At 35.5% G+C, this 27,863-nt stretch overlaps 1 protein-coding gene across 3 annotated transcripts in view; it reads right to left on the minus strand.

Annotated features, from left to right (window-relative positions):
• Nucleotides 1-27,863, minus strand: part of PRKG1 (protein kinase cGMP-dependent 1) — a 1,344,779-nt gene that overhangs the window by 486,945 nt on the left and 829,971 nt on the right. For all 3 annotated transcript variants that reach the window (XM_017536379.2, XM_017536378.2, XM_017536380.2), the window contains one exon: nucleotides 14,577-14,682. In XM_017536379.2, coding sequence (XP_017391868.1) covers nucleotides 14,577-14,682 — 106 coding nt within the window. The remainder of the gene's footprint in view (nucleotides 1-14,576; nucleotides 14,683-27,863) is intronic.

Genomic DNA, 27,863 nt, shown 5'->3' on the forward strand with positions numbered 1-27,863 from the left:
TTGTAGTTTTTAGTAGAGACGGGGTTTCACCATGTTGACCAGGATGGTCTCGATCTCTTGACCTCGTGATCCACCCGCCTCGGCCTCCCAAAGTGCTGGGATTACAGGCATGAGCCTCCATGCCTGGCCCATTCTAATGCTTTTTATTATTACATCTACCCTATCCCTGGTCTCACAGAACTAAGAATCTTTAAAACTGGGATAGAGAAGTAGATGGTGGCAGCATAAGACAACAAAGAAGAGTTTGGAAAACTGTAATATTAAATAACATGGAAGGATATAATATTAAATTAGCAGCAATATTAGAGCTGCATAGTTATGAGTAACATAATTAGGTTAAAAGTTGCACATAAACAGGAAAATAGTTGCACATAAAAGTTGCACATAAATGGTAAAATCCTTAAATAGCTATCAGTAGGTATCTGACATTAGGTATTTTTGGAAAAGTGACTTTACAATGATTTGTCTTTTCAGTTTCTATAATTTTTATAAAATATATTCTTTATTAATTTATAAGTTGCACATTGAGTAATTTTTTAAAGTTTTTATTTTATATTTTTAAAAAAGCTATTTGAAACCCATATAAAGGTGTCACCTCTGCCTCAACTGTCATGATGATGAAGCTTTTCATTCTCAATGATTATGAATTTACTATTGACTTCAGTTCTCCTCAAGTCATGACTTTTTCCTGGTATATCAAGATCTTTAGTTACAATGTTGCTCCAGTGTGATTCACTCTCTAATTCTCTGTCTTCAGCATAGACCCTCAGCTTCATAAAAATTCCAGATCTGTCCTTATATGCTCCTGAAGCTGTATGGCTTATTTCCCTGTTTGCATTCTGGCTCTTTCACCAAAATTTCATTCCTTCTAGGGGGTCCGTTACTCCTGTAGACTCTGTTTCCTTTTCCTGACTCCCCCAAACACTATCTCTGTTTATTTTATCACATTCAGCTTCAGCTAACTCTGTAGAGATCAAATGAATTGGCATGGATGGCAGCAGGACACGATGAGCCAGGTAAGATCAGGATAAGACACATAGACAAGTTCTTGGACCAAAATAGTGAGGTATGCAGAAATATGGACCTAATGAGGCTTGGTAACTGCTATAGTTTGGATGTTTGGCTCCTCTAAGTCTCACGTTAAAATTTTGATCCCCACTGTTGGAGGTTGGGCCTAATGAGAGTTGTTTGGGTTATGAAAGTGAATCCCTCATAAATAGATTAATTCCCTGGGCAGGAGGGGAATAGGGTGAGTGAGTGAGTTTTCTATTAGTTATTGTAAATGTTGTTTGCCAAAAAAGAAAAAGAAAAAAAAAAAAAACCTGGCACCTCCCCTCTCTTGTTTCCTTTCTCACGGTGTGATCTCCGTAATGCCTTCTCCCCTTTACCTTCCACCATGAGGAGAAGTAGCCTGAAGCCCTCATCAGAGGCCAATGCTGGCACTGTGCTTCTTGTACTCCGTGGTTCTCATGGAGAACCTTGAGTCAAATAAACTCTTTTCTTTATAATTTACCCAGCCTCTGGTATTCTTTTACAACAACATTAAACAGACTAAGGCAGTGACAAAGCCAGTACTGAAGAGAGACTATGTATGCATGTGCTGCAATTCTCAGAAAGCAAACATCTAGGGATTCAATAGGAGAGATCAAACACATTTTATAGCATTGTATCAGCAGACTGTTGTGAAATTTACACCAAAAATATCTATTTAAAGAAGTCAACCATGGATTTTGAGATGCCAGAGTAATCTAACAAGGGCTATAAAGAAGAAACGCCACTTGGAAAGGAAAGAAAATATCTCTTTTCTGGTAAATTTGATTTTTTTTTGTAATCAAACAGAGTATCTCCTGTCTATATTAAGGGGTTTCAAATGTAAGTAGAAACTGTTTAGTGCTAGAAAGACAATATGTTAGAATTCTGAGAGTCAGAAAGAGTGAAGACTGAGTGAACTGTCATTAGTGAGACAATATATTCTTAATGTAGGTTAAATATATTCTGAAATGATATTCTAGAAGATATTCCAATCTTCTTGCACTGGTTTGACTTCTTATCCAATATTCTATATCCAATATTCTTATTCTATATGTCCCATATAGAATTTATTATATATTCAGATGGTCCAATCATTGCTACTACATTCCTAGCACACTGTCTTCCACCTGTCAGGATAGGTGTCCAACTGGGCTTAAAATACGAATTGGACACATTTAATGCAGCAGAATATACCAGATTAAATGAAAAAAAAAAGTAATCACCTGTTGTTTATACATAAGTCTTACCTTTAAGAAACAACTGACTATGCTTATACACATGAATGCATTGATTTATTATGAATGAGAGAAGGAAAGAAAGGAGAAGAGGGAGGTAAAAAGGAAGTTAATGTCATTTAGAATAATATTCATTAACTGAAGACAAGTCAATAATTTCTCGCTGCTTAGTATTTAACTACTTTTCATACTCATTTATTGGTTAGTCCTACAGTATTTTGTCATATTTTTATCCAGACAAGACTGAAACATAAATCAAAAATAACAACAAAATCTGTCATTCCTTCCAGCCCCACTGCCCCAAACACCAAGACCTATTTGAAGAAGCAATGCTAAGTATACATAGTTTAAGGCACATAAAACCAACCTAGAGTCAAAATTTGTAAGAATTTAGAATTCTGTAGAATTAAAATTCTTAAATTTTGATGTTTTTTTTTCTTGCTCTAATTATTGGCTGTATTCCTGTTAGATTTATTTATGGATTTAATTTATTTAAAAAATAAAACAAATCCATACTCCAAGGTAACTTTCATTTATCTTTGTTTGCACAACAAACCAGAACACTTAAGTAGTTTTTTCCAAATATGGAATACAATATTTATCCATTGGACCCCTTTCAGCCAACAGGGAAAACAGTATTTATTTAATTGCTTGAAAAATACTGAATAATTTTAAACATTTTATATGTATTTATAAAATAAAGTTGTGCTGCTTAATTAGAATCTTTCTGGGCTTTAGCATAAATATTCTATCACTTATTATATATATACAAAGTAATTAATAAAATTACATAATTATTAGAACTCAAAGAAAAAAATCCTCTCTCCTCTGTTTTAACTTTTAAAAATCTCAGATTCAACTATGGATGGACAATTCCACACACATGAACCCAAATTCTATATTAGAAACTTTTCCCAATAATTGAAATGTTTATAGAAATTTACTTCCAAGAAATGCTTTCCATTATTTATAGTTATCATGATTTTTTCACATATTCCAATTTATATTACTTTTTTTATTCTATAAAAATTTTAAAATATTTGTTCTATTATTCTTCCTCTAACATTACCCATTTTCAGGAAATTGGCCTGATAAAGTAACAGAATGAGGATTTTGGGATTGGGCCTGGTTTTAAATCCAGTTATGTAATGCTGGAAAACTGCTAATTTTCATGATTTCAATTACAGCTTCAGTAAAACGGAAATAACATCAATTTTCTTAAAGGAGCTTGTCAAAAATTAAGTGAGATAATAATGTGTGTAAAAAGGCAGGTGCCAGCTTATTCTGTTTTGGGTTTTGGTTTTCCCTTGATCTCTCTTACTGCTCTGAAAACACTCACAACTGGGTTTGGTAAAGGGAGTGTTCACAATGAAGCCCCTGGTTCTGCTGTGAAGCACTGTGCCCATGCTGCCTCGAAGGGCTTCCCTTTCCAGGGGCTGCTTTCCTTGCACCCTACAAAGAGTCAGAAAATCAGGATCCTCAGATTCATAGACACCCATGCTGCCCAAAAGCCAGATTCTAAGCTGTCCTTTAAGAGTTCACCTTGGTAAAATCATATTGGTAAATAAATTATGATTAACTTTATTCCAAGCCATAAACAAAAACAAAAAAAGGACCTATAAGGCTAATTCCACCTTTTTCATACTGTTTCTAAACTGAGGATCTTATGTACTTGCCTCTTCCCAGGACAGACAAAATATACGCACCAAGAAGCTTTCTTTGTCTAAATTGCCTAATATTTACTTTGTGCCTCAGCAGTATTTTCTCATTCCAACTTCAGATTCTCTAACAGATTTCTCTTCAACTATGAGGAAATGGGTTTCTATATCAAGCAGAGAAATTTATGTTGCTCAGATCCCAGAAGACCATCCTTTTTAATATTCCCAGTAATTCATGGATTCTTTCTGAATTGTTACAAAAATGGTTTTCCTTATGGAAAAGAACTTACAGATGAACGAATCCTTTGCTTACAAAACATTTTACGAGCATAGAACTGCTATTAGGCTCCATCTGAATGACATAGAAATCAAATAAGCCTTACTATAGGAATGATTTATAAGGTTCAAAGCTACAACAGGCTAGAGGAATATTAAACTGCTTTGTTATACTGTTTTAGACTTTTGAAACCCCCAAGTTTCAAGAAAGTATTCCTATGGAGATGGTGAGGAAAAGTTGCCTAGTACCCTTAAAGAGACTAATACCTCCAAACCCAGGCTCGGGGAGGGGCAGCATAATGAATCAATGTATTAAGCCCCTTAGCCGGGGACTAGTCTTTTCTTGGACTAAACAGGACATACCTGTGTGAGATTCATTACTGACTCAAGTGGGAGATTTTATCACAAATATAATCAATTGAGTATCTTATTAATTATTTGCAAGAATTAGAAAAAACTTACACATATGAAGGTAAAAGTACCAATATGAAATGTGCAGATGAATACTTTTATAAAAATTAACCTACAATTGTGCAAATATCTGAGAATACATTGTCTTTTTTTTTTAAAGCGATCAATATGGAGACATTTGTGCAAATGCTACATGACAACATGAAATTAATGGCCACTTTTAGATTTACCTGTTCTTTGTGTCATCTTTAATAAGAATGAATCTGCTACCATGAAATGGTCTTTCAGCAGGCCAACTTGAAAATTGGGTGAGAAAGTGCCTCTTTATTTATTCTTCCCATTATTTCCCTTCAAATTATAACTATACCAGCTTTGTCAAGATTAATTCTAATGCAGGTTTCACAATCTTCTATAAAAGCTCTATGAAAGCTCAAAGCTTAAGAGCTCAATAGGTCTGTCACTGATTCTTAAAAAAACAAAAAATAAAATAAAATAAGTTCCAACAGCCCCCAAACTGTTTTAATATCCACCTTCTCTTTCCCATCTGCATTTGTAAATTATAGAAGAAAAATCTGGGGAAAGGGAAATCATTAATTTTCTACAAACTGATTAGACAACACTGTATTTTATATTATTTGTTCCCAAAAAATGGAACCTTCATTCCTTCAGACAAAAGTGTACAAAAGATACTCTGTATATGAACAATCCAATTCCTCAAAAGATCACAGAACATAGCCTAAGCAAAAACAGGTCTTACTTACAGACTACAACCTGTGCTTGGGGAGTTCAAAGGCAGGAGGGTAAAAAAGGACCAGAAACACAATGTCTGAATGTCTGCAGAAGACACTGATCCTGAGCTGTGAGTCATTTTAATATTTGTGTTTGAAAATCATGGTGCCTGCTTATGTACAGGTGGTGGGTCTCCAAACCACCAAAAGCAATTCAAAACCACTGAACCTATGCAATTCTAAGACACTGCCACTTGTTTAACGTGATAGCTCTTAAGCTATTACTGAGCATTTATTTGAGAACATATTCTAGAGGGATGAAAGGAAGGAAAAATACTACTGAGGTTTGAGAGAAGGCCACTGAGAGAGAAAAATATGGTGAATACAAAACCCAAGTACTCCAAGAACAAAATCAACCTATGGCTTAAATCTTCAGGCTGAGTAAATGCCAATTTAATGAGAAGGAGCGCAAGGTGCAGGGATACTAATATTTGAGCATCCAGAATTTATTAAGGCAGTATAGGGTGGAGTTTAAGAGTATCAGTTCTTAAACAGATGCTGGCTCTACCCTGACTACCTGTGTAGTTTTATCTGTTTGGTCTTAGTATTCTTATCTGTAAAATGGAAATGATGTTATAATAGTACTTACTTTATGAATATTTTTGAGAATAAAATAAGTTAATACATCGACAGCATTTTCAACATTGCTTGGCACACACTCAATAGATTTTTACTAGCATATTATTTTGTTTATTTCTAATTATGAACCTTGATAGTGGAAGGGTTTACTACTTTTTTTATTGCACCTAAGTGTAAAGAAACTCGCCTAAGATTATTTGGTTGGTGCAAGCGTGATTGAAGTGTTTGCATTGCTAAAATTTGCCATTTGATATTGGAATACATTCTTAAATAGATGTGGTTAGGTTATACATCATTTTAATGCACATTTCTCACTTTTTGCTTTTTTGTTAATGACTTATTACTTGTTGTTCATTTTATGGTTATTTTAGACAATGGAAATGATGTTAGACAAAAAGTGAATTCAAGAGATTATCTTATTTGAGTTTGAAATGGGTCCTAAAGCAGCAGAGACAACTTGCAACATCAACAACACATTTGGCCTAGGAACTGCTAATGAATGTACAGTGCATTGGTGGTTCAAGAAGTTTTGCAAAGAAGAGGAGAACCTTATAGTGGCTAGCCATCGGAAGATGACAACAGCTAGTTGAGAGCAATCATTGAAGCTGATCCTCTTATAGCTACATGAGAAGTCGCAAAAAAAACTCAACAGTCATTTAACATTTGAAGCAAATTGGAAAGGTGAAAAAGATCTATAAGTGGCTGTCTCATGAACTGAGCAAAAATTTAAAAAAAAATGTCGTTTTGAAGTTTCGTCTTCTCTTATTTTATGCAACAACAATGAAGTATTTCTTGATCGGTTTGTGACATGCAATGAAAAGTGGATTTTATCCAACAACCTGTGATGACCATCTCAGTGGCTGGATGAAGAAGAAGCTCCAAAGCAGTTCCCAAAAGCCAAACTTACACCAAAAAGTCATGGTCACTTTCTGACGATCTGCCACCAGTCTGAACCACCGCAGCTTTACGAATCCCGGTGTAACCATTACATCTGAGAAGTATGTCTAGCAAATTGATGGGACGCACCGAAAACTACAATGCCTACAGCTGGCATTTATCAACAAAAATGGCCCAATTCTTCTCCACAACAACTCCCAACCACACATCGCACAACTGATGTTTCAAAAGTTGAATGAAGGCTAAGAAGTTTTGCCACATCCGCCATATTCACCCGACCTCTCACCAACTGACTACCATTTCTTTAAGCATCTCCACAACTTTTTGCAGAGAAAACGCTTCCATAACCAGCAGGATGCAGAAAATGCTTTCTAAGAGTTCATTGAACCCCTAAGCATGGATTTTTATGCTACAGAAATAAACAAGCTTATTTCACACTGGCAAAAATATGTTGATTGTAATCGTTCCTATTTTGATTAATAAAGATGTGTTTGAGCCTAGTTATGACTTAAAATTCACAGTCCATTACTTTTAAGTCAAAACTGCAATTATTCTTGTATCAGCCTACCGTATACCTATAAATGGTAAAACCAGGATTTAAACCCAGGCACTCTTCATATCAATAAGTCATACAAATACTTAAAATACTTGAAATATATTTTCTACTTTTATCTTATGTCCTAGATAAGTGGTTCTCCAAGAATGATCCCAGACTAGCTGCATGAGCAACAGCTGAGAACTTAAAAATGTACATTTTCTGGCCTTATTCCACATCTATCATTAACAATGGATACCATTCCACATCTATCATATCTGTGCAGTTACTTTCTCTTTCCATGGAGGATATGACAACTTAGGCAAGATCTTCACAGAATATCCTACAGGAAAGGTAAAACTTTGGGACATATGTTTATCAAGATTGTGGAGAATTTTACCTTGAAGATTTTGAACAAAAGAAAGGCGATATTCTAGGACAGTAAAATTTCAGACTTGCTCTGGCACCAGGTCATTTTATTAGCAATTTTCTAGGTGATGCTGGGCAGCTCTCCTCACCAATCTAGGCTCAGTTATCTCATCAGCAGAATGAATAATCTTTCACGTTCCTTACAACTTTAAATTCTACTCAACAAAGTCTAATTATCTCCCTGACTATACTTTTACAAATATGATAAAATACAATTAAAATATCAAAACTAAAGTGCCTGTTGGATTGAGTTATCAAAAAAATATGAAACTATAGATTTTCAAATTGTATCAAAGATGGAAAAGCGTGTAAGAGGTTTAGAAATTTAATTTCTAAAAGATTGAAAATGAAGATATATAGTTAGAATATAGACAAAAGTTTATATAATATTGAATTAATAATATAAGTAAGTTGTCTTTGTGGAGAAGAAAAACAAAAATATTACTAAACTACCCTCACTTCAGTTTATTGTAGTGGGGAGCTGCCATCAGAAAACGAACTATGAACTACAGTCCAGGTAGGGTGTAATAATCAGACTAGGAATTCAGAAACCTGAATTTTAGTCTAAGCTCTCTTTTCCACTAGGTATGAGCTTATTTTGGCCTCTTTGAGACTCAGTTGCTTCAGCTATAAAATGCGCAGAGAAATTAAACTACATCACATCTCAGGTTTTTCTAAATCTAAAATCATTTAATCCTTGTTGACTCATCAGACCACAGAGGTGATGATGCATCATTATGTAGGTCCCTTCTAATGCCAGGTGAGGCAGAAATCACAAGACGAGAAAAATGTAAAGCTATCAAACAGAAGTTTCAGAAAAGTTTGGTTGAAGTATGGCCTATAGGCAGAAGTCAAAGGGTGATCTCAACATAAAATTATCCTGATAGTCAAGGCCATTCTCATATCAAATGAAAGTATAAAGTTTCAATAACAAGGTCATACTTTTCTAAGGGAAAAACACTTACTTATATATGTATATATAAATAAGTAACATATTTATTCAATAATATGTTGGATGTATATATAAATACTATTGTTTTAGAGAACAAGGGGAAAGCACAAGTAGACTTGGGGCTCACTGTCTAGTAATGAAGACAAGAAAGCTTTACACAGCACTAAAATCTAGCAGGAGTTTTAGAAAGAAAATTATGGAAGAAAGAGGGATCATCAAAGCAGCTCTATGACTTGCCAAGGGCCCACCCATCCTCTTGATCCTTTGTATATGGATGCTACAAGGCCCCCATAGAGGGCCATCAGTTTTGGACTTTGGTTACAAAGTACCTCCCAGTAATGAGGGGTGCCTGGCAAACATCTACCCTTCTTCTTAGAAAAGAGGCTAAACCATATGATCAATACTTTTTAAATAGAACAATACCTTCAAGTTCTTTAACAGTTGGAGAGTCAGGTGGGAACCAAATTATCACCAAAAATCTTCAAAGTCCTTGAACTTAACAATTATTTTTATTTAAAATATAATGCAAAGCTGAGTGGTGAACACTATTATTGCCCCATTTAACTCAAGGAAGGGAAATCAGACATTTATAAGAGTTTTCAGAGCTATCAGACTCTATTTTCCACTATGGCAGATATACCTGATGTGTCATCACATCTAGGAGATACATCCATTCGAAGGGAGGGGAGTCTTTTGGGATAATCTTTATTAAGAGGAGCCATGGAGCATATAAGGAGATGAAAGAGTACCATGTGACTGGGACAAGGGAGGATGAGAGAATGAAGAAGATGAAGAGTGAGATGAGTCTGGAGCTGAGCAGTGCCAGGGCAGGCAGGGCTTGGAAGACAATGGCAAGAACTAGGTAGGCTTTCTCCTAGGAGTGATGGGAAGGTATAGAAAGGTTTAATGCAGGAAGGATGACGTGAATACATCTGTCTTACCAAGCAGATGAAGCAAATATTTTCTGAGGGTCAACAGGATCTACTGTGTAGCTTAAATCCCAAAAAGCCCCTGTCGTCTCTGATTTGTCAACAGAGCAAGTGATTAAATTGGGGCCCACAACCACACCTACAACTTCACTCCAATGGTTACACAGCTACATACTAGTGCTCCTCAGGGTATAAATGCCATTCCCAACAGCAGCAACAGAGAATATGCTCAGAGAAAAGCGACACAGATTAACTCTGGCAGTTATTTGGCTCATTTTTCAGAATCTGTCTTAAAAACAACAGTATTATTTAGCAGCCAAAGAGGACAGAAAATCCTGGCAACTGGCAAAATCATGGTTGGACCTATAGCAATCATGCCATGCTTAGTAGCACTGCCCTTTGAATACCTTTTTTTTTCTATGATCTGCATAGGAACATCTGTGTTTACATCAGGGAATCTGAAATACAGGCACAAAAGAAAAATGACTAAATAGAATTAAAAGAGCCAGAATCACAGTTTGATATGGCATCTAATAGCAAAGAGGGGCCAACCCACATGACTGGGAATTACAAAATGGGTAAATACAAGGGAATAAAAATAAAACCCAACTTTGACAATAAAGAAAAACTCTTGCCTATTAGCAGTGCATTTATATGCCTGGTGTGTCCCATTTCTCCTCTTCAAAACTTACGTGCTTATTCAGAAAAATAAGGAGAAACAGTGGCATAACAAGATAAGCAATGATAGAGGGTCACTCATCTTTTAGCCTGTGGCAGCTCCTGAAATTCCTCAGTTGGGAAGGCACTGGGATGTACAACAGAAACCCCTACCGAGAAGAATTCTGATAATTTGCATGATCCTTTGCTAGAGTTTGCATTTTTCTGATAGCATCACCATCACTTTACCCCTTTAACTTGTTCACAAAGTATAAAGTATATGATATCTATAGTAGAAAAATTTAGATGCAAGTTTTATTTAGACATAGAAAAAAAAAATCTCCCTCTTCACAGATTGCTTTAAAGCACTTAAAGTCAATATTTTTATAAGTTTAAGTAAGCCTTCCTATATAGGTAGTCATATTCTTGTTTTTGTTTTTTGAGACAGGGTCTCTCTCTGTTGCCCAGGCTGGAGTGCAGTGGCAGGATTTCAGCTCACTACAGCTTTGACTTACCAAGCCCAAGCGATCCTTCTACCTCAGCCTCCTGAGTTGCTGGGACCACAGGCACATGCCACCACACCTGGTAGTATTTCTATTTTTCTATTTTTTGTGGAGACGGGGTTGTGCCATGTTGACCAGGCTGGATTCAAATACCTGAGCTCAAATAATCTATCCACTTCAGCCTCTTAAGGTGCTGGGATTACAGGCATGAGCCACTACACCCGGCTGAAGTCATAAAAAATGGATTGACTTGACGATAAAAAAAATCTTTGAAGTTTTAAATGATGTAAAAGAGAGACAACCAAATATTTTAAAACCAACAACAAACAGGGAGATAAGAATAATTCTGAAGTTATAGTAAAACAATTAATTAATTTTGGTCTTCTGAGTTTTAGATAGTATCTATCATTGAAGCTATCACACCATCTCCTAATAGTCTTGCGAAATAAATGGTGTCAAGTATAGCTAACCTGGGAAGGTTAAGGAGGGGTGAATATTATTCACTCTTTTAGCTTTGGGAGCTCAGAAAAAGATACCCAGAAGGGAAGGCCTCAGAAGTCCTTTCTCTCTGACCTTCTCCTGCCTCCTATCTCTGGCTTCTCATTCTCCCCAAGGCAAGCCATAGACACTAAAATTCCTCTTCCCCAAAGCAGATCATAGAGACAGACTCCTTTTTCCCAAAAGCCATCCATAAAGCCTGAAAATATTACTCTAACCTTCTCTCGTTTTTCTGTGTGACAGCTGTCATAAAGAAATTAAGATTCCCATTCCAAAGGAGTCCTACCTCATACCTGGAAGGAAGAAATGCTACCACAGAGAGGCTAAGAAGAATCTGGACAGGCCTTGCTAGGTTTCCTCACTGAGGCCGCTAACATTAAAGCACACTCCTTTTGTTCAATCACAATTCTATGGCTGCCCGTTCTTGATTAAACCTAAGAATAAATATGGAGTTTTCCCTAGTATTGTTAGGATTTCATTCAGAAGGCTACTGTGTCATCTAAAAGTTTAATTAAATACATCTATAATGCTCTTCTCCTGTTAACCTGTCTTTTTATATCGGCGTGATAGCCATGACCCTTAAGATGCAGAAGAAAGGGATGGTACCCTTTCCACTGCTACATGGCTTCATGGATGTGTCTTGTACAGAAGCCTGCACCACTTACAAGGTCCCTATGCTTGATTTAATGCTGTGCTGTCAACATCTTTAATTTTTTTAATCAATTTTTGAAAGAGGTCCTGCATTTTCATTCTGCAGTGAGTCCTGAAATTATGTACTGGCCCTGTACTCACTGTTCTACAAAATGCCTATCTATCTACAAAGCAGTAAGTTTTGTGACAAAGAAGAATACAAAGATACTTAAGAAATAACCCTAGTCCTAAAAAGCATATAGTCCAGAAGCAGAAATAAATTTAGTAGTCAAATTACAATAAAACAAAGCAGACAATAAAACAAGTGGCAGAGATGAAGCTCCAGAAGAGGGAAGAGGTGACTTCTCAGTGTAATAAGGTAAGTATCTGTGGAAAGGCAGCTTATAGTGGGATCCAAAAAGCAGAGAAGGATTTAAACACCGACAGTGATGAAGGAGAGAGGCAGGAAGAGAAAGAGTGTGCTGTGAAAAAGCACAGGGAAGGCATGGGTACATGGAATTGTTTGGTTTGCAGGAAGTGAGAAGAATCCAGGCTGAAAAATCTTGCTGGTTTTGGCTTCAGGAGGGCCTTGAATGTCCAGCTAATGAGGTAAATAATGCAACAGGAACTGTGAGCCATTGAAAAAAATGGTGGAGAGAGAACTAGTTGGTCACAGTTGTAATTTAGGAAGATTAAATCTGGCCTCAGGCAATGATGGTCATCGTGTCACCTCTCTGGACTCCAAGCCCAGTCCTATGTTCACAAACAATGTGAACTTGATGTTTTATGGAATAGCCAGACGGAAAGTGACATCCAAGTCAGCATTCACTGCTTTTTTATTCAGCCAGTTAAACTCTGCTAGCTCTATTCTGACCAAACAAAAAATGTTCACTTACTGTGTAGAGCCAATTTTATTGTTTAAGATTTGAATTTGAACACATACACAGGTACACGCACACAGAGGGAAGCACCTCCATCTCCTGAAATAGTGCCGCTAGAAAGAGTTCTTGTTAGACGCATTTCGGATAGCATTGGCACTCAATCCATTTTCTTGGAAAAACAAACTTACAGAAGCTAAAATCAGCATCATAAGTGTCCAATGCTTAAGTATGTGAGATGAATAATGGACTGTATTCTATAGGTAAGCATTTCATTGATTACCAGTTGTGATCTTTATTAGAGCTGCACCAGAAGAAATCAATAACTCTTGAACTTTAAAGCTTGAAATGAATATTCATTCTCTCTGTCTCTATCTTTCATCATATACACACATATACACAACATATGTACAGATATATATGTAACACATACATACATATATATCTTACCCAATATAGAAGACACCTGAATAATTTAATTTCCTTGAAAACTATATTAAATTTCAAATTGGAGTTTACATTTCAACCTCTTCTAAGTGTTTCATCCAATCACATTGAGAAAAAATATATCAGTACCCTGCTGACAGTAATTTTTCAATATATTATTACTTGACATCAAATTAGAATTGTATTATCCCTTTAGCATGAATATAAAATGACTTATATGGAAATAAACAATGTATAAAAGATAAAGCAAAAGAAAAATACATTAACCACAAGAAATATTCAAGTAAGGAATATCAAAAATTCATTAGGAAAATTCGGTAGATACCTATTAAAATGTATCACTAAAACAAAATGTGAATTTGACTTTTTAGCTTCATTTTAACAATTTATTCACCAAAAACAAAAACCAAAACAAAAAAGTTAAATATGTTCTCAAAAAGAAATCTTAATTAGCATTATGCTCATTAAATGCTCATCTAATTTGTGTATTACTATTTAATAATGGTTCTGCTTTCAAAAGAAAAGTAATTTTAAAAATAAGTGCTTTTTAAAAAGTCATGAGAATTGTCAGTATTCTTTTCAATTATAAGATAATATATTTTCTTTAGAATAAACTTAGAGACAAAGAAATTCATTTCAGTGAATATCAATGTATTTCTAAGAAATAAAAAGCTGGTTTTTATTCTAATTTCCATCCTATATTGAGTTATCATGATAATATATAACATAAAGGAAAGGAAAGCTTTTGATATTTCAGAACTATAGCATAAAATAAATTTTATTTGGGAAATTAAGCTCAGGATTAAAGGATAATAAGCTATTTCTTAGAACTTTTCCATCTTAATTATCTGATCTTTCATATGGAAACTCACAAGAGATGACTCAGCCTGACAGTGTGAGTCTATTTAGAAGAGGTGTCATAAATACATTAACCAATAAATAGTTGGAGATGAATTCAATATCCTTTTTTTGTTCAAGCACATTTATTTCTCTGAGTTGCTCAGTTCTATGAGAAAATGGCTGAATATATGTCATGAAACTCTGAAGTTCTGACTTAACCATTTGCCGTGTAAACTGACACCAGAAATATAAAGAAACTTGTTCAAAGTCTTACATCACATCTCCACAGATTTGTAGACTATTATGATTGAGAGAAAGGCAAAGTCTTCAGGGTGCTGCATTTCAGAAAATAGGGCTAAACGGAAAGTAAACACTCTCACAAGAGAAAAGAAAGCATCTTACCTTTTTAAAAATTCCATATACTCGGTATGCTTGATGAGTCCTGTCCTCATCATTATTGTTTGAAAACATTGTCGATCAATGGCCCAGAGTTTCACATTTACAAGAGCTGGAGAAAAATAAAAGAGAAACAAACATGGAAAAATTAATTAGAGAATTTCAACTGTGAACAACATCCTGCAAAAGAGATGAGTTATTTATGAGAAGCATGAAAACGATGAACTTTTAACACACATTTAAAGCTAGTATCACGATGCTGTCCTATTTCATTAAAAAGTCCTGTATGTTTACAGGCAAAATGTAGTTCATAATTTTCCATACTAGCATTATTATCTACTAGAAAGATTCCTATTGCCCTTGCTTTTATGTCTCTTAGGGGTTGACAGTGTATAAGCACACACAGCAAGTATTTAGAAACTCAAAGCTATACATTAAGAAAATAGCGTGAAGAAAAAAAGACGTTCACAAGTAATAATAGAGCCTTGTAATTACCCAGCATGGTGTTAATGGCTCATATGACCATATTTTGATTATAAAAAGTAGAGGTAAAATTTCATTTTTCAGGCTTAGGGGAGAATTTACATAAGAGAAATAATAATTACACAATTATTTCCACACAAAGCTTGTTTTACAAATTAAAATCTGTGCCCAAAGTTGCCACATGGTAGTTTTATTAGACACGTTTGTTGAATTTTAATTTCTTCTCTTAACGCACCATCTTTTGACAGTGCATAATTAAATGCTGAAGCTGAATACCCCACAACTCAACCATTTTATCTGTTAAGCACATGACTAAGAGAAGTTTAAGAAAAAGACAAATGTTATAGTATATAGCAGAACAATCTATTATGATAAACTTATGTTTTCAAAGAGCACGTTAAAAATTTTGGTAATTATATTGGTATAATGGCATATGAGAGATTATTCTCTTTATTTTCATATATGTTTTCATATTGTCATGACAGAAAATATTTTAAGTTAGCAAATGCACTAAAAAAATATATATGTATTAGAGTCAGAGGGTGTGTGGTCTGAGGAAGATCTTTGAATAGGGCCAGGATATAGTTCATTGAGCCAAACATAAAAAGACAGAAGAATGCAATTCTCTCTGCTTCACAGTTCTCAAGAGTAAGCCCAATGAATGCGATGGATCATCATTTGGGAGTGAAGGAGGGAAAAAAAAAAGTAATCCGAGGAATTAGGACATGTGTGTGCCTTGTGGAGAGGAGCTAGAAGTAGTAACACACAAAGAAACAGGGGAGAAGGAAGATAAGAGGAATATTGTACTCCAGAGTAAACCCTATCTTTAAATCGTTCCTATTTTTTTCTTGCAAAATTTAAACTGTAAAACTAGAATATGACTGACTTCTCCCTTGGCCAACTCTATATTAAAGAAAAACAAAACATGCTCACTTAGGTAGAAATAGAACAAAGCATCCAGAACTTGTGTGTGCATGGCTCCATTCTAAATGTTTTTTACAAATGACACCTCATCAAAAACAAAGGTAGTACAGGTATCCTTCAGCCAGATTCTAATTCACCTGCTGCCTCCAGGCTTTTTTTCCACAATACCCTTTTACTTGAGACAAACAGCAAGACTAGATGATATAGCCACAAAGAACCTGGAAAATCAGGAAAGGATTCCTAAGAGTTATAACAGGAAGTGGGATCTTTAAAAATGGTAGGAGTTGAGGTACGAAAGAGGTAGACAAAGGGTAACTGAGTAGGGAAAGTACATAAACATCTGCAGCATTTTAAATCTGAGTCTGCACCTCAAGCCCAGGCATTGACCCTGGTCCCTCCCCTGTCCTATGAATTGCTGCTTTTTTCTATCTGTACTTCTCCCTAGTGCTTAGCATGTGTTAATACTGTTATGTCTCTCCTAGATCTATATCATATTTCCTTATATAAATTTATATATTCCTTCAGAGAAAAGTCCCTGTCTCATCTCTTATAATCTCTGCTACCCCACTAGAAATCAGCATGTCATTTGGTAGGCATTAGGTACATTTGTTAATGAACTTTATATACATGAAGTTCATCTGCAAAAAACCCACAAAATAATTTAAGCGTAGGTAGTGTCTGATGCTACATTAAAATATCTAAACTGAATGTATCAAATTTCATTATCTATGTGTCAAAAAATGACTTTTAAAAATAAATTGACAGAATTCAATAATTTCATTTTACTTTTTGGTTCCTATTTACATGGGCTATTAAAATGTCTCCAGGTCAAATTGTAGTTCACATATTTTCCATGATAAACATGACTTGAAGGAATTGCAAATTTGTTCATGACCTTGGGCATGATAGCAAAACCTTTTTTATATTTAGCCTTGCCCAACATACATATTAGTCAAGTCAGCTTTTTACGGATGGACAAGCATGACTAATAATCACCTTGCCTTATTATCAAATACATGGTTATATTAGAGTCGTGATTAACATCTTGCTTTTTAACTAGGCTGCTGAAGTGTAAATCTATTGCTTCCATAACTTACAGAGGCCATTCAAAAATATATCTCTTCATTCACCTTTGATCTTAAGTGATGTGTTAATCTCTATAGGGAATAAGCATTTCACAAATAAAATCCCTGTGATTTTCATGATCATTACTGTTGGACATTTAAGTCTAAAGGGTATGAAACAGACAGTGCTGTGAAGGGATTTTCCTTTTTATTCAAGTATATATCTAAAATTCTTTGCTGAAACATAAATCATTTTCTCAGGTTAAGGTAACCCACATCCCACTCAGTGGAAATAAACTCCCATTACTCTGAGACCTCTAAGTGCACAAGTACACTGAGAACAACTTCAACACAGGAAACAGTTGGTCTTCATTAAGGGGAAACCAAGATTACAGAGGAAGGAGCCATAAAATTGTTCTAGACTAAGAGACCACAAATCTGGATTTGGCTTAAGTTGTCCTATTGAGGAATTCATCTGTTGTTCAATTCACATTCTGGAAGAATACTGGGAAAGCAAATGTAAGTATAATATACTATAGACTCAAATATTTATTCAGCTCATATTTTATACCATTATGGCAAACACTGCTGCTAGATCTAAGGGATAGAAAACAAACTCACAACCCCTACCCTCAAGAAACTTGTGATCTAGTACAGAGGTGGACAAACTATTACCCATGCCATATCTGGCCCACGGTCTGTTTTTGTAGAGTCTACTGGCTAAGAATGGGTTTTGTATTTTTAAATCACTGAAAAACTTAAAAAGAAGCATATTTCGTGACACATGAGAATTGTATGAAACAAATTTCAGTGTCCATAAATAAATTTGTGTCCATAAAAGTCTTACTGGAACACGGCCATGCCTATTCATTTACATATTGTCTCTGGCTGAACTGAGTAATTGCAACAGAGGCCATATGTACTGCAAAGCCGAAAATATTTCCTATCTAGCCCTTTACAGAAAATACTTGCTGATTCTTGGTCTAGTATAAGGGAAAAACAAATGAAGAGATAATAAGTTTCTGGGGCTGTGAATACACAAACAAGGCAATGCATACTTTCTATTGGAGGAGCTGAGAAGAGATGATTAAAGAAGGCTTTGCAGAAAAGAATCATCTAAGCTAGGATGCTACACCCAAAGTTATGGACAGAATGTCTGTGCCCTCCCAAAATTCAAACGTTGAAGCCCTATCCCCAGTGTGATGGTTTCAGAAGGTGGTTGTCTTGGGAGGAGACCAGATTTAGATAACATCATGAGGGTAAAGCCACGTGAGGAAATTAGTGTCCTTAGAAAAAGAGGATCTCCCTCTCTGCATGCAAGCACCAAAAAAAAGGCCATGTGAGGACCTAACCAGGAATAGGAGCATCAGCAAGAAGCCAGCCTCTCTGGTACCCTGATCTTGGTCTTCTAGCCTCCAGAACTGTGAGAAATAAATGTCTGTTTTTTAAGCCATCCAGTCCATGGTACAGATGGTTCTTGATTTACGGTGGTTCCACTTAAAAATTTTCAACTTTGCAATGGTGTGAAAGTGATACACATTCAGTAGAAACTGTACTGCAGTACTCAATAAATTACATGAGATACTCAATATTTTATTATAAAATAGGCTTTGTGCTACATGATTTTTCCCAACTGTAGGCTGATGTAAGTGTTCTGTGCATGTTTAAGATAGGCTAGCCTAAGCAATGATGTTTGGTAGGTTAAGTGTTTAAATGCATTTTCAAGTTACAATGTTTTCAATTTATGCTGGGTTTATTAGGATATAACCCTATTCTAAGTCGAGGAGCAACTGTATTTGTTAAAATAGTCCAAACTGACTAAGAAACCTGGCATCCATGGAGCTCCAAAACATCTGTCAATGGAACTCAAGAAATTTTTGAACATGAGAGAGAAAAACAACACCTTTATTTTTACTACCTTATAACTGATATTTAGCATTTCTTTCTATGATTATAGAAATGTGAGCAACAAACCGCAATAGTGATTTGTTACCAATAGAAACAGTAGCTATTTTTATATCCTCCTATATTTGCTGCAGATATCTTAAATATAATTTACACTCATCACTACTTCGAAATTATGGCAGTTACTAGCTCTGCCTCTAGATCCTAGTCTTAATAAGTTATTATATCACAATTCGCCATTAAATGTTATCACTGTTATTTCAATATAAATGAATTTTTTGTTATCCTGTGTATTTAATTTTAAGTCTTTAAAAGTATTATTCTTAGAGGGATACATATGCTTCACCAAACTGACAAATAGGTCCATGACACCCACATAAAAGATTAAGAGCCACTGCTTTAAGCAAGTCCTGGAGGAAAAATTAGGCCAGAAAAAGAGGTAGTGGGAGTGGCAAAGGCAGGGGTAGTACTTAGCTGGTCTGTGTTCCTAGGGGCATGTCTGTTGCTAAAACATCAAAATACTTATATACTATTTAGTAAACAGCCATTTCCCTGAGTCCCCTGACAGCCTTTCCCCCAGTATCTCCTAGGATCCCCACAGATCAGTAACTGAGGATTAACACTGAGCTCAATAGTGTCCTTACAGATCTTGCCCCAGAATCAAGTATGCCAAGGGGATTGCTAGATATTTTTGAGGTTATCCTACCACCACCACCACTACCACCACAAGTGTTTTCCCAAATGAGGAGTCTAGTTACATATATAAAGAAGAAAAGGTGTCCCTTGGAGGAAACTCCAAGTGGTCCAGGGATGCTGAGATGCTAGGGGGTAATCAGAGGTGAGACAAAAATGATAAGGAAAGCACCAGTGGTTAGATGGCGAAGGCTCTTGTGTGCCTTGATGTGGAATTAGGACTTGATCCTGAGGTCAGTGAGGAAGGTCACACAGAAGGGCTCAAAGCAGATGATTCACTTCAGAAAGATTATGCTAGCAGTACCTAATGGTGCACTGGAGGAGGACAGGACTCAGGGGAGAAAGATAGATGTAGAAATAGAGATGGAGTCAGAGATAGAGATAGAGATCAAGACAGAGACAGAGATCAGTTACCAGTTCTTGTAATTATTCAGGTGGGTGGACCCTGGTAGCGGCAATGAAGCTAGAGAGGTAGATGAATTTGAAAGATATTAAGGATCTTAAACAGATAGAACATGTCAGGTAGAGGAAATTTGACCCTAATACTCAACTTTCGAGCCTAGACATATAAGTGAAAATAAAATAGTTGAATAATGAATACTGCATTCATACTATTCAAAAGTGCAGACAGCATTGTATTAGCAAAATCACCCCATTTTAAGGGGTGAGAAGCATGCACATTATAAACTAACCTAAGTGACTTGTAATGAGTAAAATTAGCTTATAACTCTCTTTTACTTTCTACATTCTAAATATAAAACTATTATCTTCAAAGTATTTTCTAATGCTTTTAAAATTTTCCTGGTTATAATAAAAAAGGCTAATCATCTTCAAAACATTCTGAAATCACATGGTCCTATAGATATTTATAGTCTAAAAATAAATGTACCAGGCTGTAAGTCCCAGGACAAACACCTTAACACTCAGATAGCTTTGGGAATGTTAGGAGGCCAAGATGAAACTTCACAAATATTATGAAGCGTCAGCCAAAGGAAATCTTACGTTTGGGAAATTTTTTTTACTTTTATCAAAGTTGGCCAAGAAGATAAATATATATGGCCAATAAGGATATAAAACAATGTTCAACACCACTAAACATTAGGGTAATGCAAATCAAAATCACCATGACATAGCACTTCACACCCATTAGGATGGCTATTATTTTACATATAAAAAATAAAATAATAAGTGTTGGTGATGATGTGGATAAATCGGAACACTTGTGCATTGCTGGTAGGAATATAAAATGGTGCAGCCACTGTGAAAAATGATATAGTGGCTCCTGAAAAAATTAAATATGGGATCACCATATAATTCAGAAATTTTACTTCTGAGTATATACCCTAAATAACTGAAAGCAGAAATACAAACAGATATTTGTACATCAATGTTCACAGCAGCATTATTTACAACAGCTGAAGGTTGAAATAACCCAGATGTCCTTCAGGGATGAATGAGTAAACAAAATGTGGTATATACATACAATGAAATAGTATTCAGGCTTGTAAAAAGAATGAAATTCTGATACATGCTATAACATAGATAAAAAAGAGAACATTATGCTAAGTGAAATAAGTCACATACAAAAAGACAAATATTGTCTGATTCTACTGATCTGAGCACCTAGAATGGACAAATTCACAGAGATAAAAAGTAGAATTGTAGTTACTGGGGGCTGGGAAGGAGCAGGGAAATAAAGATTCTTTAATCAGTTCAGTGTTTCAGTTTAGAATGATGAAAAAGTTCTGCAGATAATGATGATGGTCGCACAACAATGTGAATGTACTTTATGCCACTGATTGTACACTCCAGAAAGGTTAGGATGATACATTTTAGATACATACATAAAATAAAAATATATTACATAGGTATTTTATTTATATATGCTTACATATTATATATTTATATATATAATTTAACATAATAAAATATATTTAATATTAAATCCATATACTATATATATCACTAAATATATATTTGTTATATATATTTATATATAATATATAATGATATAATAAATTATAATATGTATATTATAAATTTATATTATAAATAGACATATTTTTATTATATATTTTCTTATATATACAATAAAATTTATGCTAACCATTATATATATAAAACAATAATATATATTTTACAACAAGCAAAAGTGAGAAGATAGATTTACTTGGCTCAGTAACTAAATAAATAGTGTTCCATGCTTTGTTCTACTTTTCATAACTCTCACATCAGTATTTTATTTAAAAAAATACTCAGATACCTAAAGTTTTAAGGCAGAGTTCAAATTCCATAAGCAGGCACTGTTGGCATCCCCCTTGTCTTTCCCAGCTTCCTCTCCAGCTTCAAGCCTGCCTCTACCCCTCCAGATTAAAGCTTGTTTTATTCTATGCCTTTATTCATGATAGTTCCTCAACCTAGAATGACTTTCCACTCGTTTGTTTTCTTAAACTCCCACATATGCTTGCAAGACCCAACTCAAAGATAATTGTGTTAGTCAGTCTTAGTCAAGAGTCTCAGAGAAACAAAACCAACAGGCTATAAAGACATATACATGGATATTTATGAAAGAAGTTGGCTATGCAGTTACGGAGGCCAAGAAGAGAGAATCAAATTTGACTTTCCTCTACCTTTTTGCCCTACCAGGCCTTCAGCAGAATGAACAATGTCTAATCACACTAGTGAGAGTGAATCTTTTTATTCAGTCTTCCGATTCAAATGCTGATCTTATCTGAAACCCTCTAATAAATACACCCAGAAATTATGTTTTATCAGCTATCTGGATATCCCTTAGCCAAGTTGAGTTGACACAGAAAATTAATCAGCACAGTACATTTTAAATATTTTTTCCCTTTTCAGACCCTTCTGGGCTAAACTTTTACCAAGCTTAGCCCTTGATAGGTTTTAATCTGCACTGTCCAACATAATAGCTATTTGCCATACATGCTATTGAGAACTTGGAATGAGGCTAATGTGAAATTAGATGTGCAAGTGACACACAAGATTTAAAAGATGGTATGAGAAAAGTATGTAAAATAACTTAGGAATAATTTTATATTTGTTACATGTTAAAATAATATTTTGAGTATACTGGGTAAAATTAAAATTTACTAGTAAAATTCATGTACTTGTTTCTCTTTACTTTTTAATGCTATCACCAGAAAATATAAAATTACATATATTGCTCACAGAACATTTCTATTAGTCAGTGCTGCTCTGGAATAACAAAACTCATAACAGATAATCATTTTTTTCCACTTTCTCTTGTTCCCTGGAATAGAACAAATTGAGAGTTCATCAAACATATTCTGAATTGAATTTTGTGTGTGTCAAACATTTCGACTAAATAAAATATTCTTGTACTTCTTTGGCAAATCACCACAGACTGTCAGAATCTCTATTAGGAAAGAACTGGTTTTCAATTTTAGTTGTGTCTGCGCATCTTTCTCCTGCAGCAGAACATTAGTTGATACTTCTGAAAAGAATTCCTGAAAGAATTATTTTTCCAGATGATGTTTTTCAGGGACCATTCTCATATAGTAGGTCAGTCTCATTTAATACGTTTGCTGATCCATATTTTTTCTAAATAGACTAGAAATTGAGGGCTTAGTACAAGAAGAAAGGCATGGAAACGTATAATTAGCTTATTCTCCTATTTCATGTTTAACATTTAAAAATATCAGTTTTAATGAATATCATAAGGTACTTTAATATATGCTCAAGGAATCCCAGAAGCTGTATTCTACCCCCACTTTATTGATGCTTGACTAGTCTGTGATCACTCAGATACTTAGTGTGACAGAATCAGAAGCTTCAGAGAGACCTTGAGGGGCTCCATCAAGCCTATAACTGCTTCCCAAAATTATTAAGGCATATGTTAGCCTAAAGGTAAATTCCAACTGCCAGAACATTGTGAGACAAATGCTTCATAATTAGAAAAGGACATTTGCTGTTTACTATGCATCTGGAGCACACCAATGTCTCCACTCCACAAATTGCCTCACAGTTAGTTTGGAGGATATATTTTAGCCTTTCTTAACTAGAAAAGTTATCTTTTTAATGACATATATTTAGAGAATGGGTCATAATATTGGACACTGCAGATATCCAGGACTTGAACTCAGATCTGGACCAAGCATATCTAATAGACATTTATAGAACTTTTTTGAGGTCCTCAAAAAAGCACTAAACACAGAAAGGAAACACCAATACCAGCTACTCCAAAAACGTACCAAATGGTAATGGGCATCGACACAATGAAGAAAATGCATCAACTAATAGACAAAACAACCAGCTAGCATCAAAATTGCAGTATCAAATTCACACATAACAATATTAACCTTAAATGTAAATGGGCTAAATGCCCCAATCAAAAGACACAGACTGGCAAACTGGATAAAAAGTCAAAATCCATCATTGTGCTGTATCCAGGAAACCCATCTCATATGCAAGGATACACAGAGGCTCATACTAAAGGGATGGAGGAAGATTTACCAAGCAAATGGAGAGGAAAAAACAGCAGGAGTTGCAATCCTAGCCTCTGATAAAATAGACTTTAAAGCAACAAAGATCAAAAGAGACAAAGAAGGACATTACGTAATGGTAAAAGGATCAATGCAACAAGAAGAGCTAACGATCCTAAATATATACGCACCCAATACAGGAGCACCTAGATACATAAAGCATGTTCTTACTGACCGACAAAGACACTGACACTCCCACACAATAATAGTGGGAGACTTTAACACCCCACTGTCAGTATTAGACAGATCAATGAGACAGAAAATTAAGAAGGATATCCAGGACTTGAACTCAGATCTGGACCAAGCATACCTAATAGACATTTATAGAACTCTCCACCCCAAATCCACAGAATATACATTCTTCTCAGCATCACTTCACACCTACTCTAAAATTGACCACATAATTGGAAGTAAATCACTCCTCAGCAAATGCAAAAGAACAGAAATCATAACAAACAGTCTCTCAGACCACAGTGCAATTAAATTAGAACTCAGGATAAATAAACTAACTCATAACTGCACAACTTCATGGAAACTGAACAACTTGCTCTTGAATGTTGACTGGATGAACAATGAAATGAAGGCAGAAATAAAGATGTTCTTTGAAACCAACAAGAACGAAGATACAACATACCAGAATCTCTGGGACACATTTAAAGCAGTGTCTAGAAGAAAATTTATAGCAATAAATGCCCACATGAGAAGCAAGGAAAGATCTTAAATTGACACCCTGTCATCAAAATTGAAAAAGCTAGAGGAGCAAGATCAAAAACACTCAAAAGTAGCAGAAGACAAGAAATAACTAAGATCAGAGAAGAACTGAAAGAGATAGAGACATAAAAACCCTTCAAAAAATCAATAAATCCAGGAGCTGGTTTTTTGAAAAGATCAATAAAATAGACAGACCACTGGCCAGATTAATAAAAAAGAAAAGAAAGAAGAATCAAATAGGTGCAATAAAAAACAATAAAGGAGATATCACCACAGATTCCAGAGAAATACAAACCACCATCAGAGAGTACTACAAACAACTCTACGCACATAAACCAGTAAACCTGGAAGAAATGGATAAATTCCTGGACACTTGCACCCTCCCAAGCCTAAACCAGGAAGAAGTCAAAACCCTGAATAGACTAATAACAAGGGCTGAAGTTGAGGCAGCAATGAATTGCCTACCATGTAAAAAAAAAGCCCAGGTCCAGATGGGTTCACAGCCAAATTCTACCAGACATACAAACAGGAGCTGGTACCACTCCTTCTGAAACTATTCCAAATAATCCAAAAAGAGGGAATCCTTCCCAAATCATTTTATGAGACCAACATCATCCATATACCAAAACCCAGCAGAGACTCAACAAGAAAAGAAAACTACAGGCCAATATCCATGATGAACATAGATGTAAAAATTTTCAATAAAATACTGGCAAGCCGATTGCAACAGTACATCAAAAAGCTAATCTACCACAATCAAGTAGGCTTCATCCTGGGGATGTAAGGCTGGTTCAACATACGCAACTCTATAAATGTAATTCACCACATAAACAGAACCAAAGACAAAAACCGCATGATTATCTCAATTGATGCAGTGAAGGCCTTTGACAAAATTCAACAGCCCTTTATGCTAAAAACTCTCAATATACTAGGTATCAACAGAACGTATCTCAAAATAATAAAAGCTATTTAAAACAAACCCACAGCAAATATCATACTGAATGGGCAAAAACTGTAAGCATTCCCTCTGAAATCTGGCACTAGACAAGGATACCCTCTCTCACCACTCCTTTTCAATATAGTACTGGAAGTTCTAGCCAGAGCAATCAGGCAAGAAAAAGAAATAAAGGGTATTCAGTTAGGAAAGGAAGAAGTCAAATTGTCTCTATTTGCAGACGACATGATTATATATTTAGAAGACCCCATCGTCTCAGCCCAAAATCTCCTGAAACTGATAATTAACTTCAGCAAAGTCTCAGGATACAAAATCAATGTGCAAAAACCACAAGCATTCCTATACACCAATAATGGACTTAAAGAGAGCCAAATCAAGAATGAACCACTGCTTAACAAAATAAGAGGACACAAACAGATGGAAATACATTCTATGCTCATGGTTAGGAAGAATCAATATCGTGAAAATGGCCATACTGCCCAAAGTAATTTACAGATTCAATGCTGTCCCCATCAAGCTACTTATGACCCTCTTCACAGAACTGGAAAAAACCACCTTAAACTTCATATGGAACCAAAAGAGAGCCCACATAGCCTAGTCAATTCTAAGCAAAAAGAACAAAGTGGGAGGCATCACACTACCTGACTTCAAACTATACTACAAGGCTACAGTAATCAAAACAGCATGGTACTGGTACCAAAACAGAGATATGGACCAATGGAACAGAACAGAGGCCTCGGAGGCAAAGCCATACATCTACAACCATCTGATCTTTGACAAACCAGACAAAAACAAGCAATGGGGAAAGGATTCCCTGTTTAACAAATGGTTTTGGAAAACTGGCTAGCCATGTGCAGAAGACAGAAACTGAAACCCTTCCTGACACCTTAAACTAAAATTAACTCCAGATGGATTAAATACTTAAACATAAGACCTAACACCATAAAAACCCTAGAAGAAAACCTAGCCAAAACCATTCAGGACATAGGCATAGGCAAGGACTTCATGACTAAACCACCAAAAGCATTGGCAACAAAAGCCAAAATAGACAAATGGGATCTAATTAAACTCCAGAGCTTCCGAACAGCAAAAGAAACAATCATTAGAGTGAACAGGCAAACAACAGAATGGGAAAAATATTTTGCAATCTCGCCATCTGACAAAGGACTTATATTCAGAATCTACAAAGAACTAAAACAGATTTACAAGAAAAAAACAAACAACCACATTCAAAAGTGGGTGAAGGATAAGAACAGACACTTTTCAAAAGAAGACCTATATGAGGCCAACAAACATATGAAAAAATGCTCATCATCACTGGTCATTAGAGAAATGTGAATCACAACTACATTGAGATACCATCTCACACCAGTTAGAATGGTGATCATTAAAAAATCTGGAGACAACAGATGCTGGAGAGGATGTGGAGAAATAGAAACATTTTTACACTGTTGGTGGGAGTGTAAATTAGTTCAACCATTGTGGAAGACAGTGTGGCGATTCCTCAAGGACCTAGAAATAGAAATTCCATTTGACCCAGGAATCCCATTACTGGGTATATGTCCAAAGGATTATAAATTGTCCTATTACAAAGATATATGCACACATATGTTCACCATGGCACTGTTTACAATAGCAAAGACTTGGAAACAACCCAAATGTCCATGGATGGTAGACTGGGCAGGGAAAATGTGGCACATATACACCATGGAATACTATGCAGCCATAAAAAAAAAAACAATGAGTTCATGTCCCCTTTGTAGGGACATGGATAAATCTGGAAACCATCATTCTCAGCAAACTCACACAATAACAGAAAATCAAACACCGCATATTCTCACTCATAGGGGGTGTTGAACAATGAGAACACATGGACACAGGGAGGGGAGCATCACACACTGAGGTCTGTTGGGGTGGACTAGCAGAAGGATAGTAGGGGTTAGGGATCTAGGGAGGGATAATATGGGGAGAAATGCCAGATATAGGTGATGGGATGGAGGCAGCAAACCACATTGCTATGTATGTACTTATGCAA

Source organism: Cebus imitator, unplaced genomic scaffold (genome assembly GCF_001604975.1).
Source record: "Cebus imitator isolate Cc_AM_T3 unplaced genomic scaffold, Cebus_imitator-1.0 Scaffold97, whole genome shotgun sequence".
Taxonomy (NCBI): domain Eukaryota; kingdom Metazoa; phylum Chordata; class Mammalia; order Primates; family Cebidae; genus Cebus; species Cebus imitator.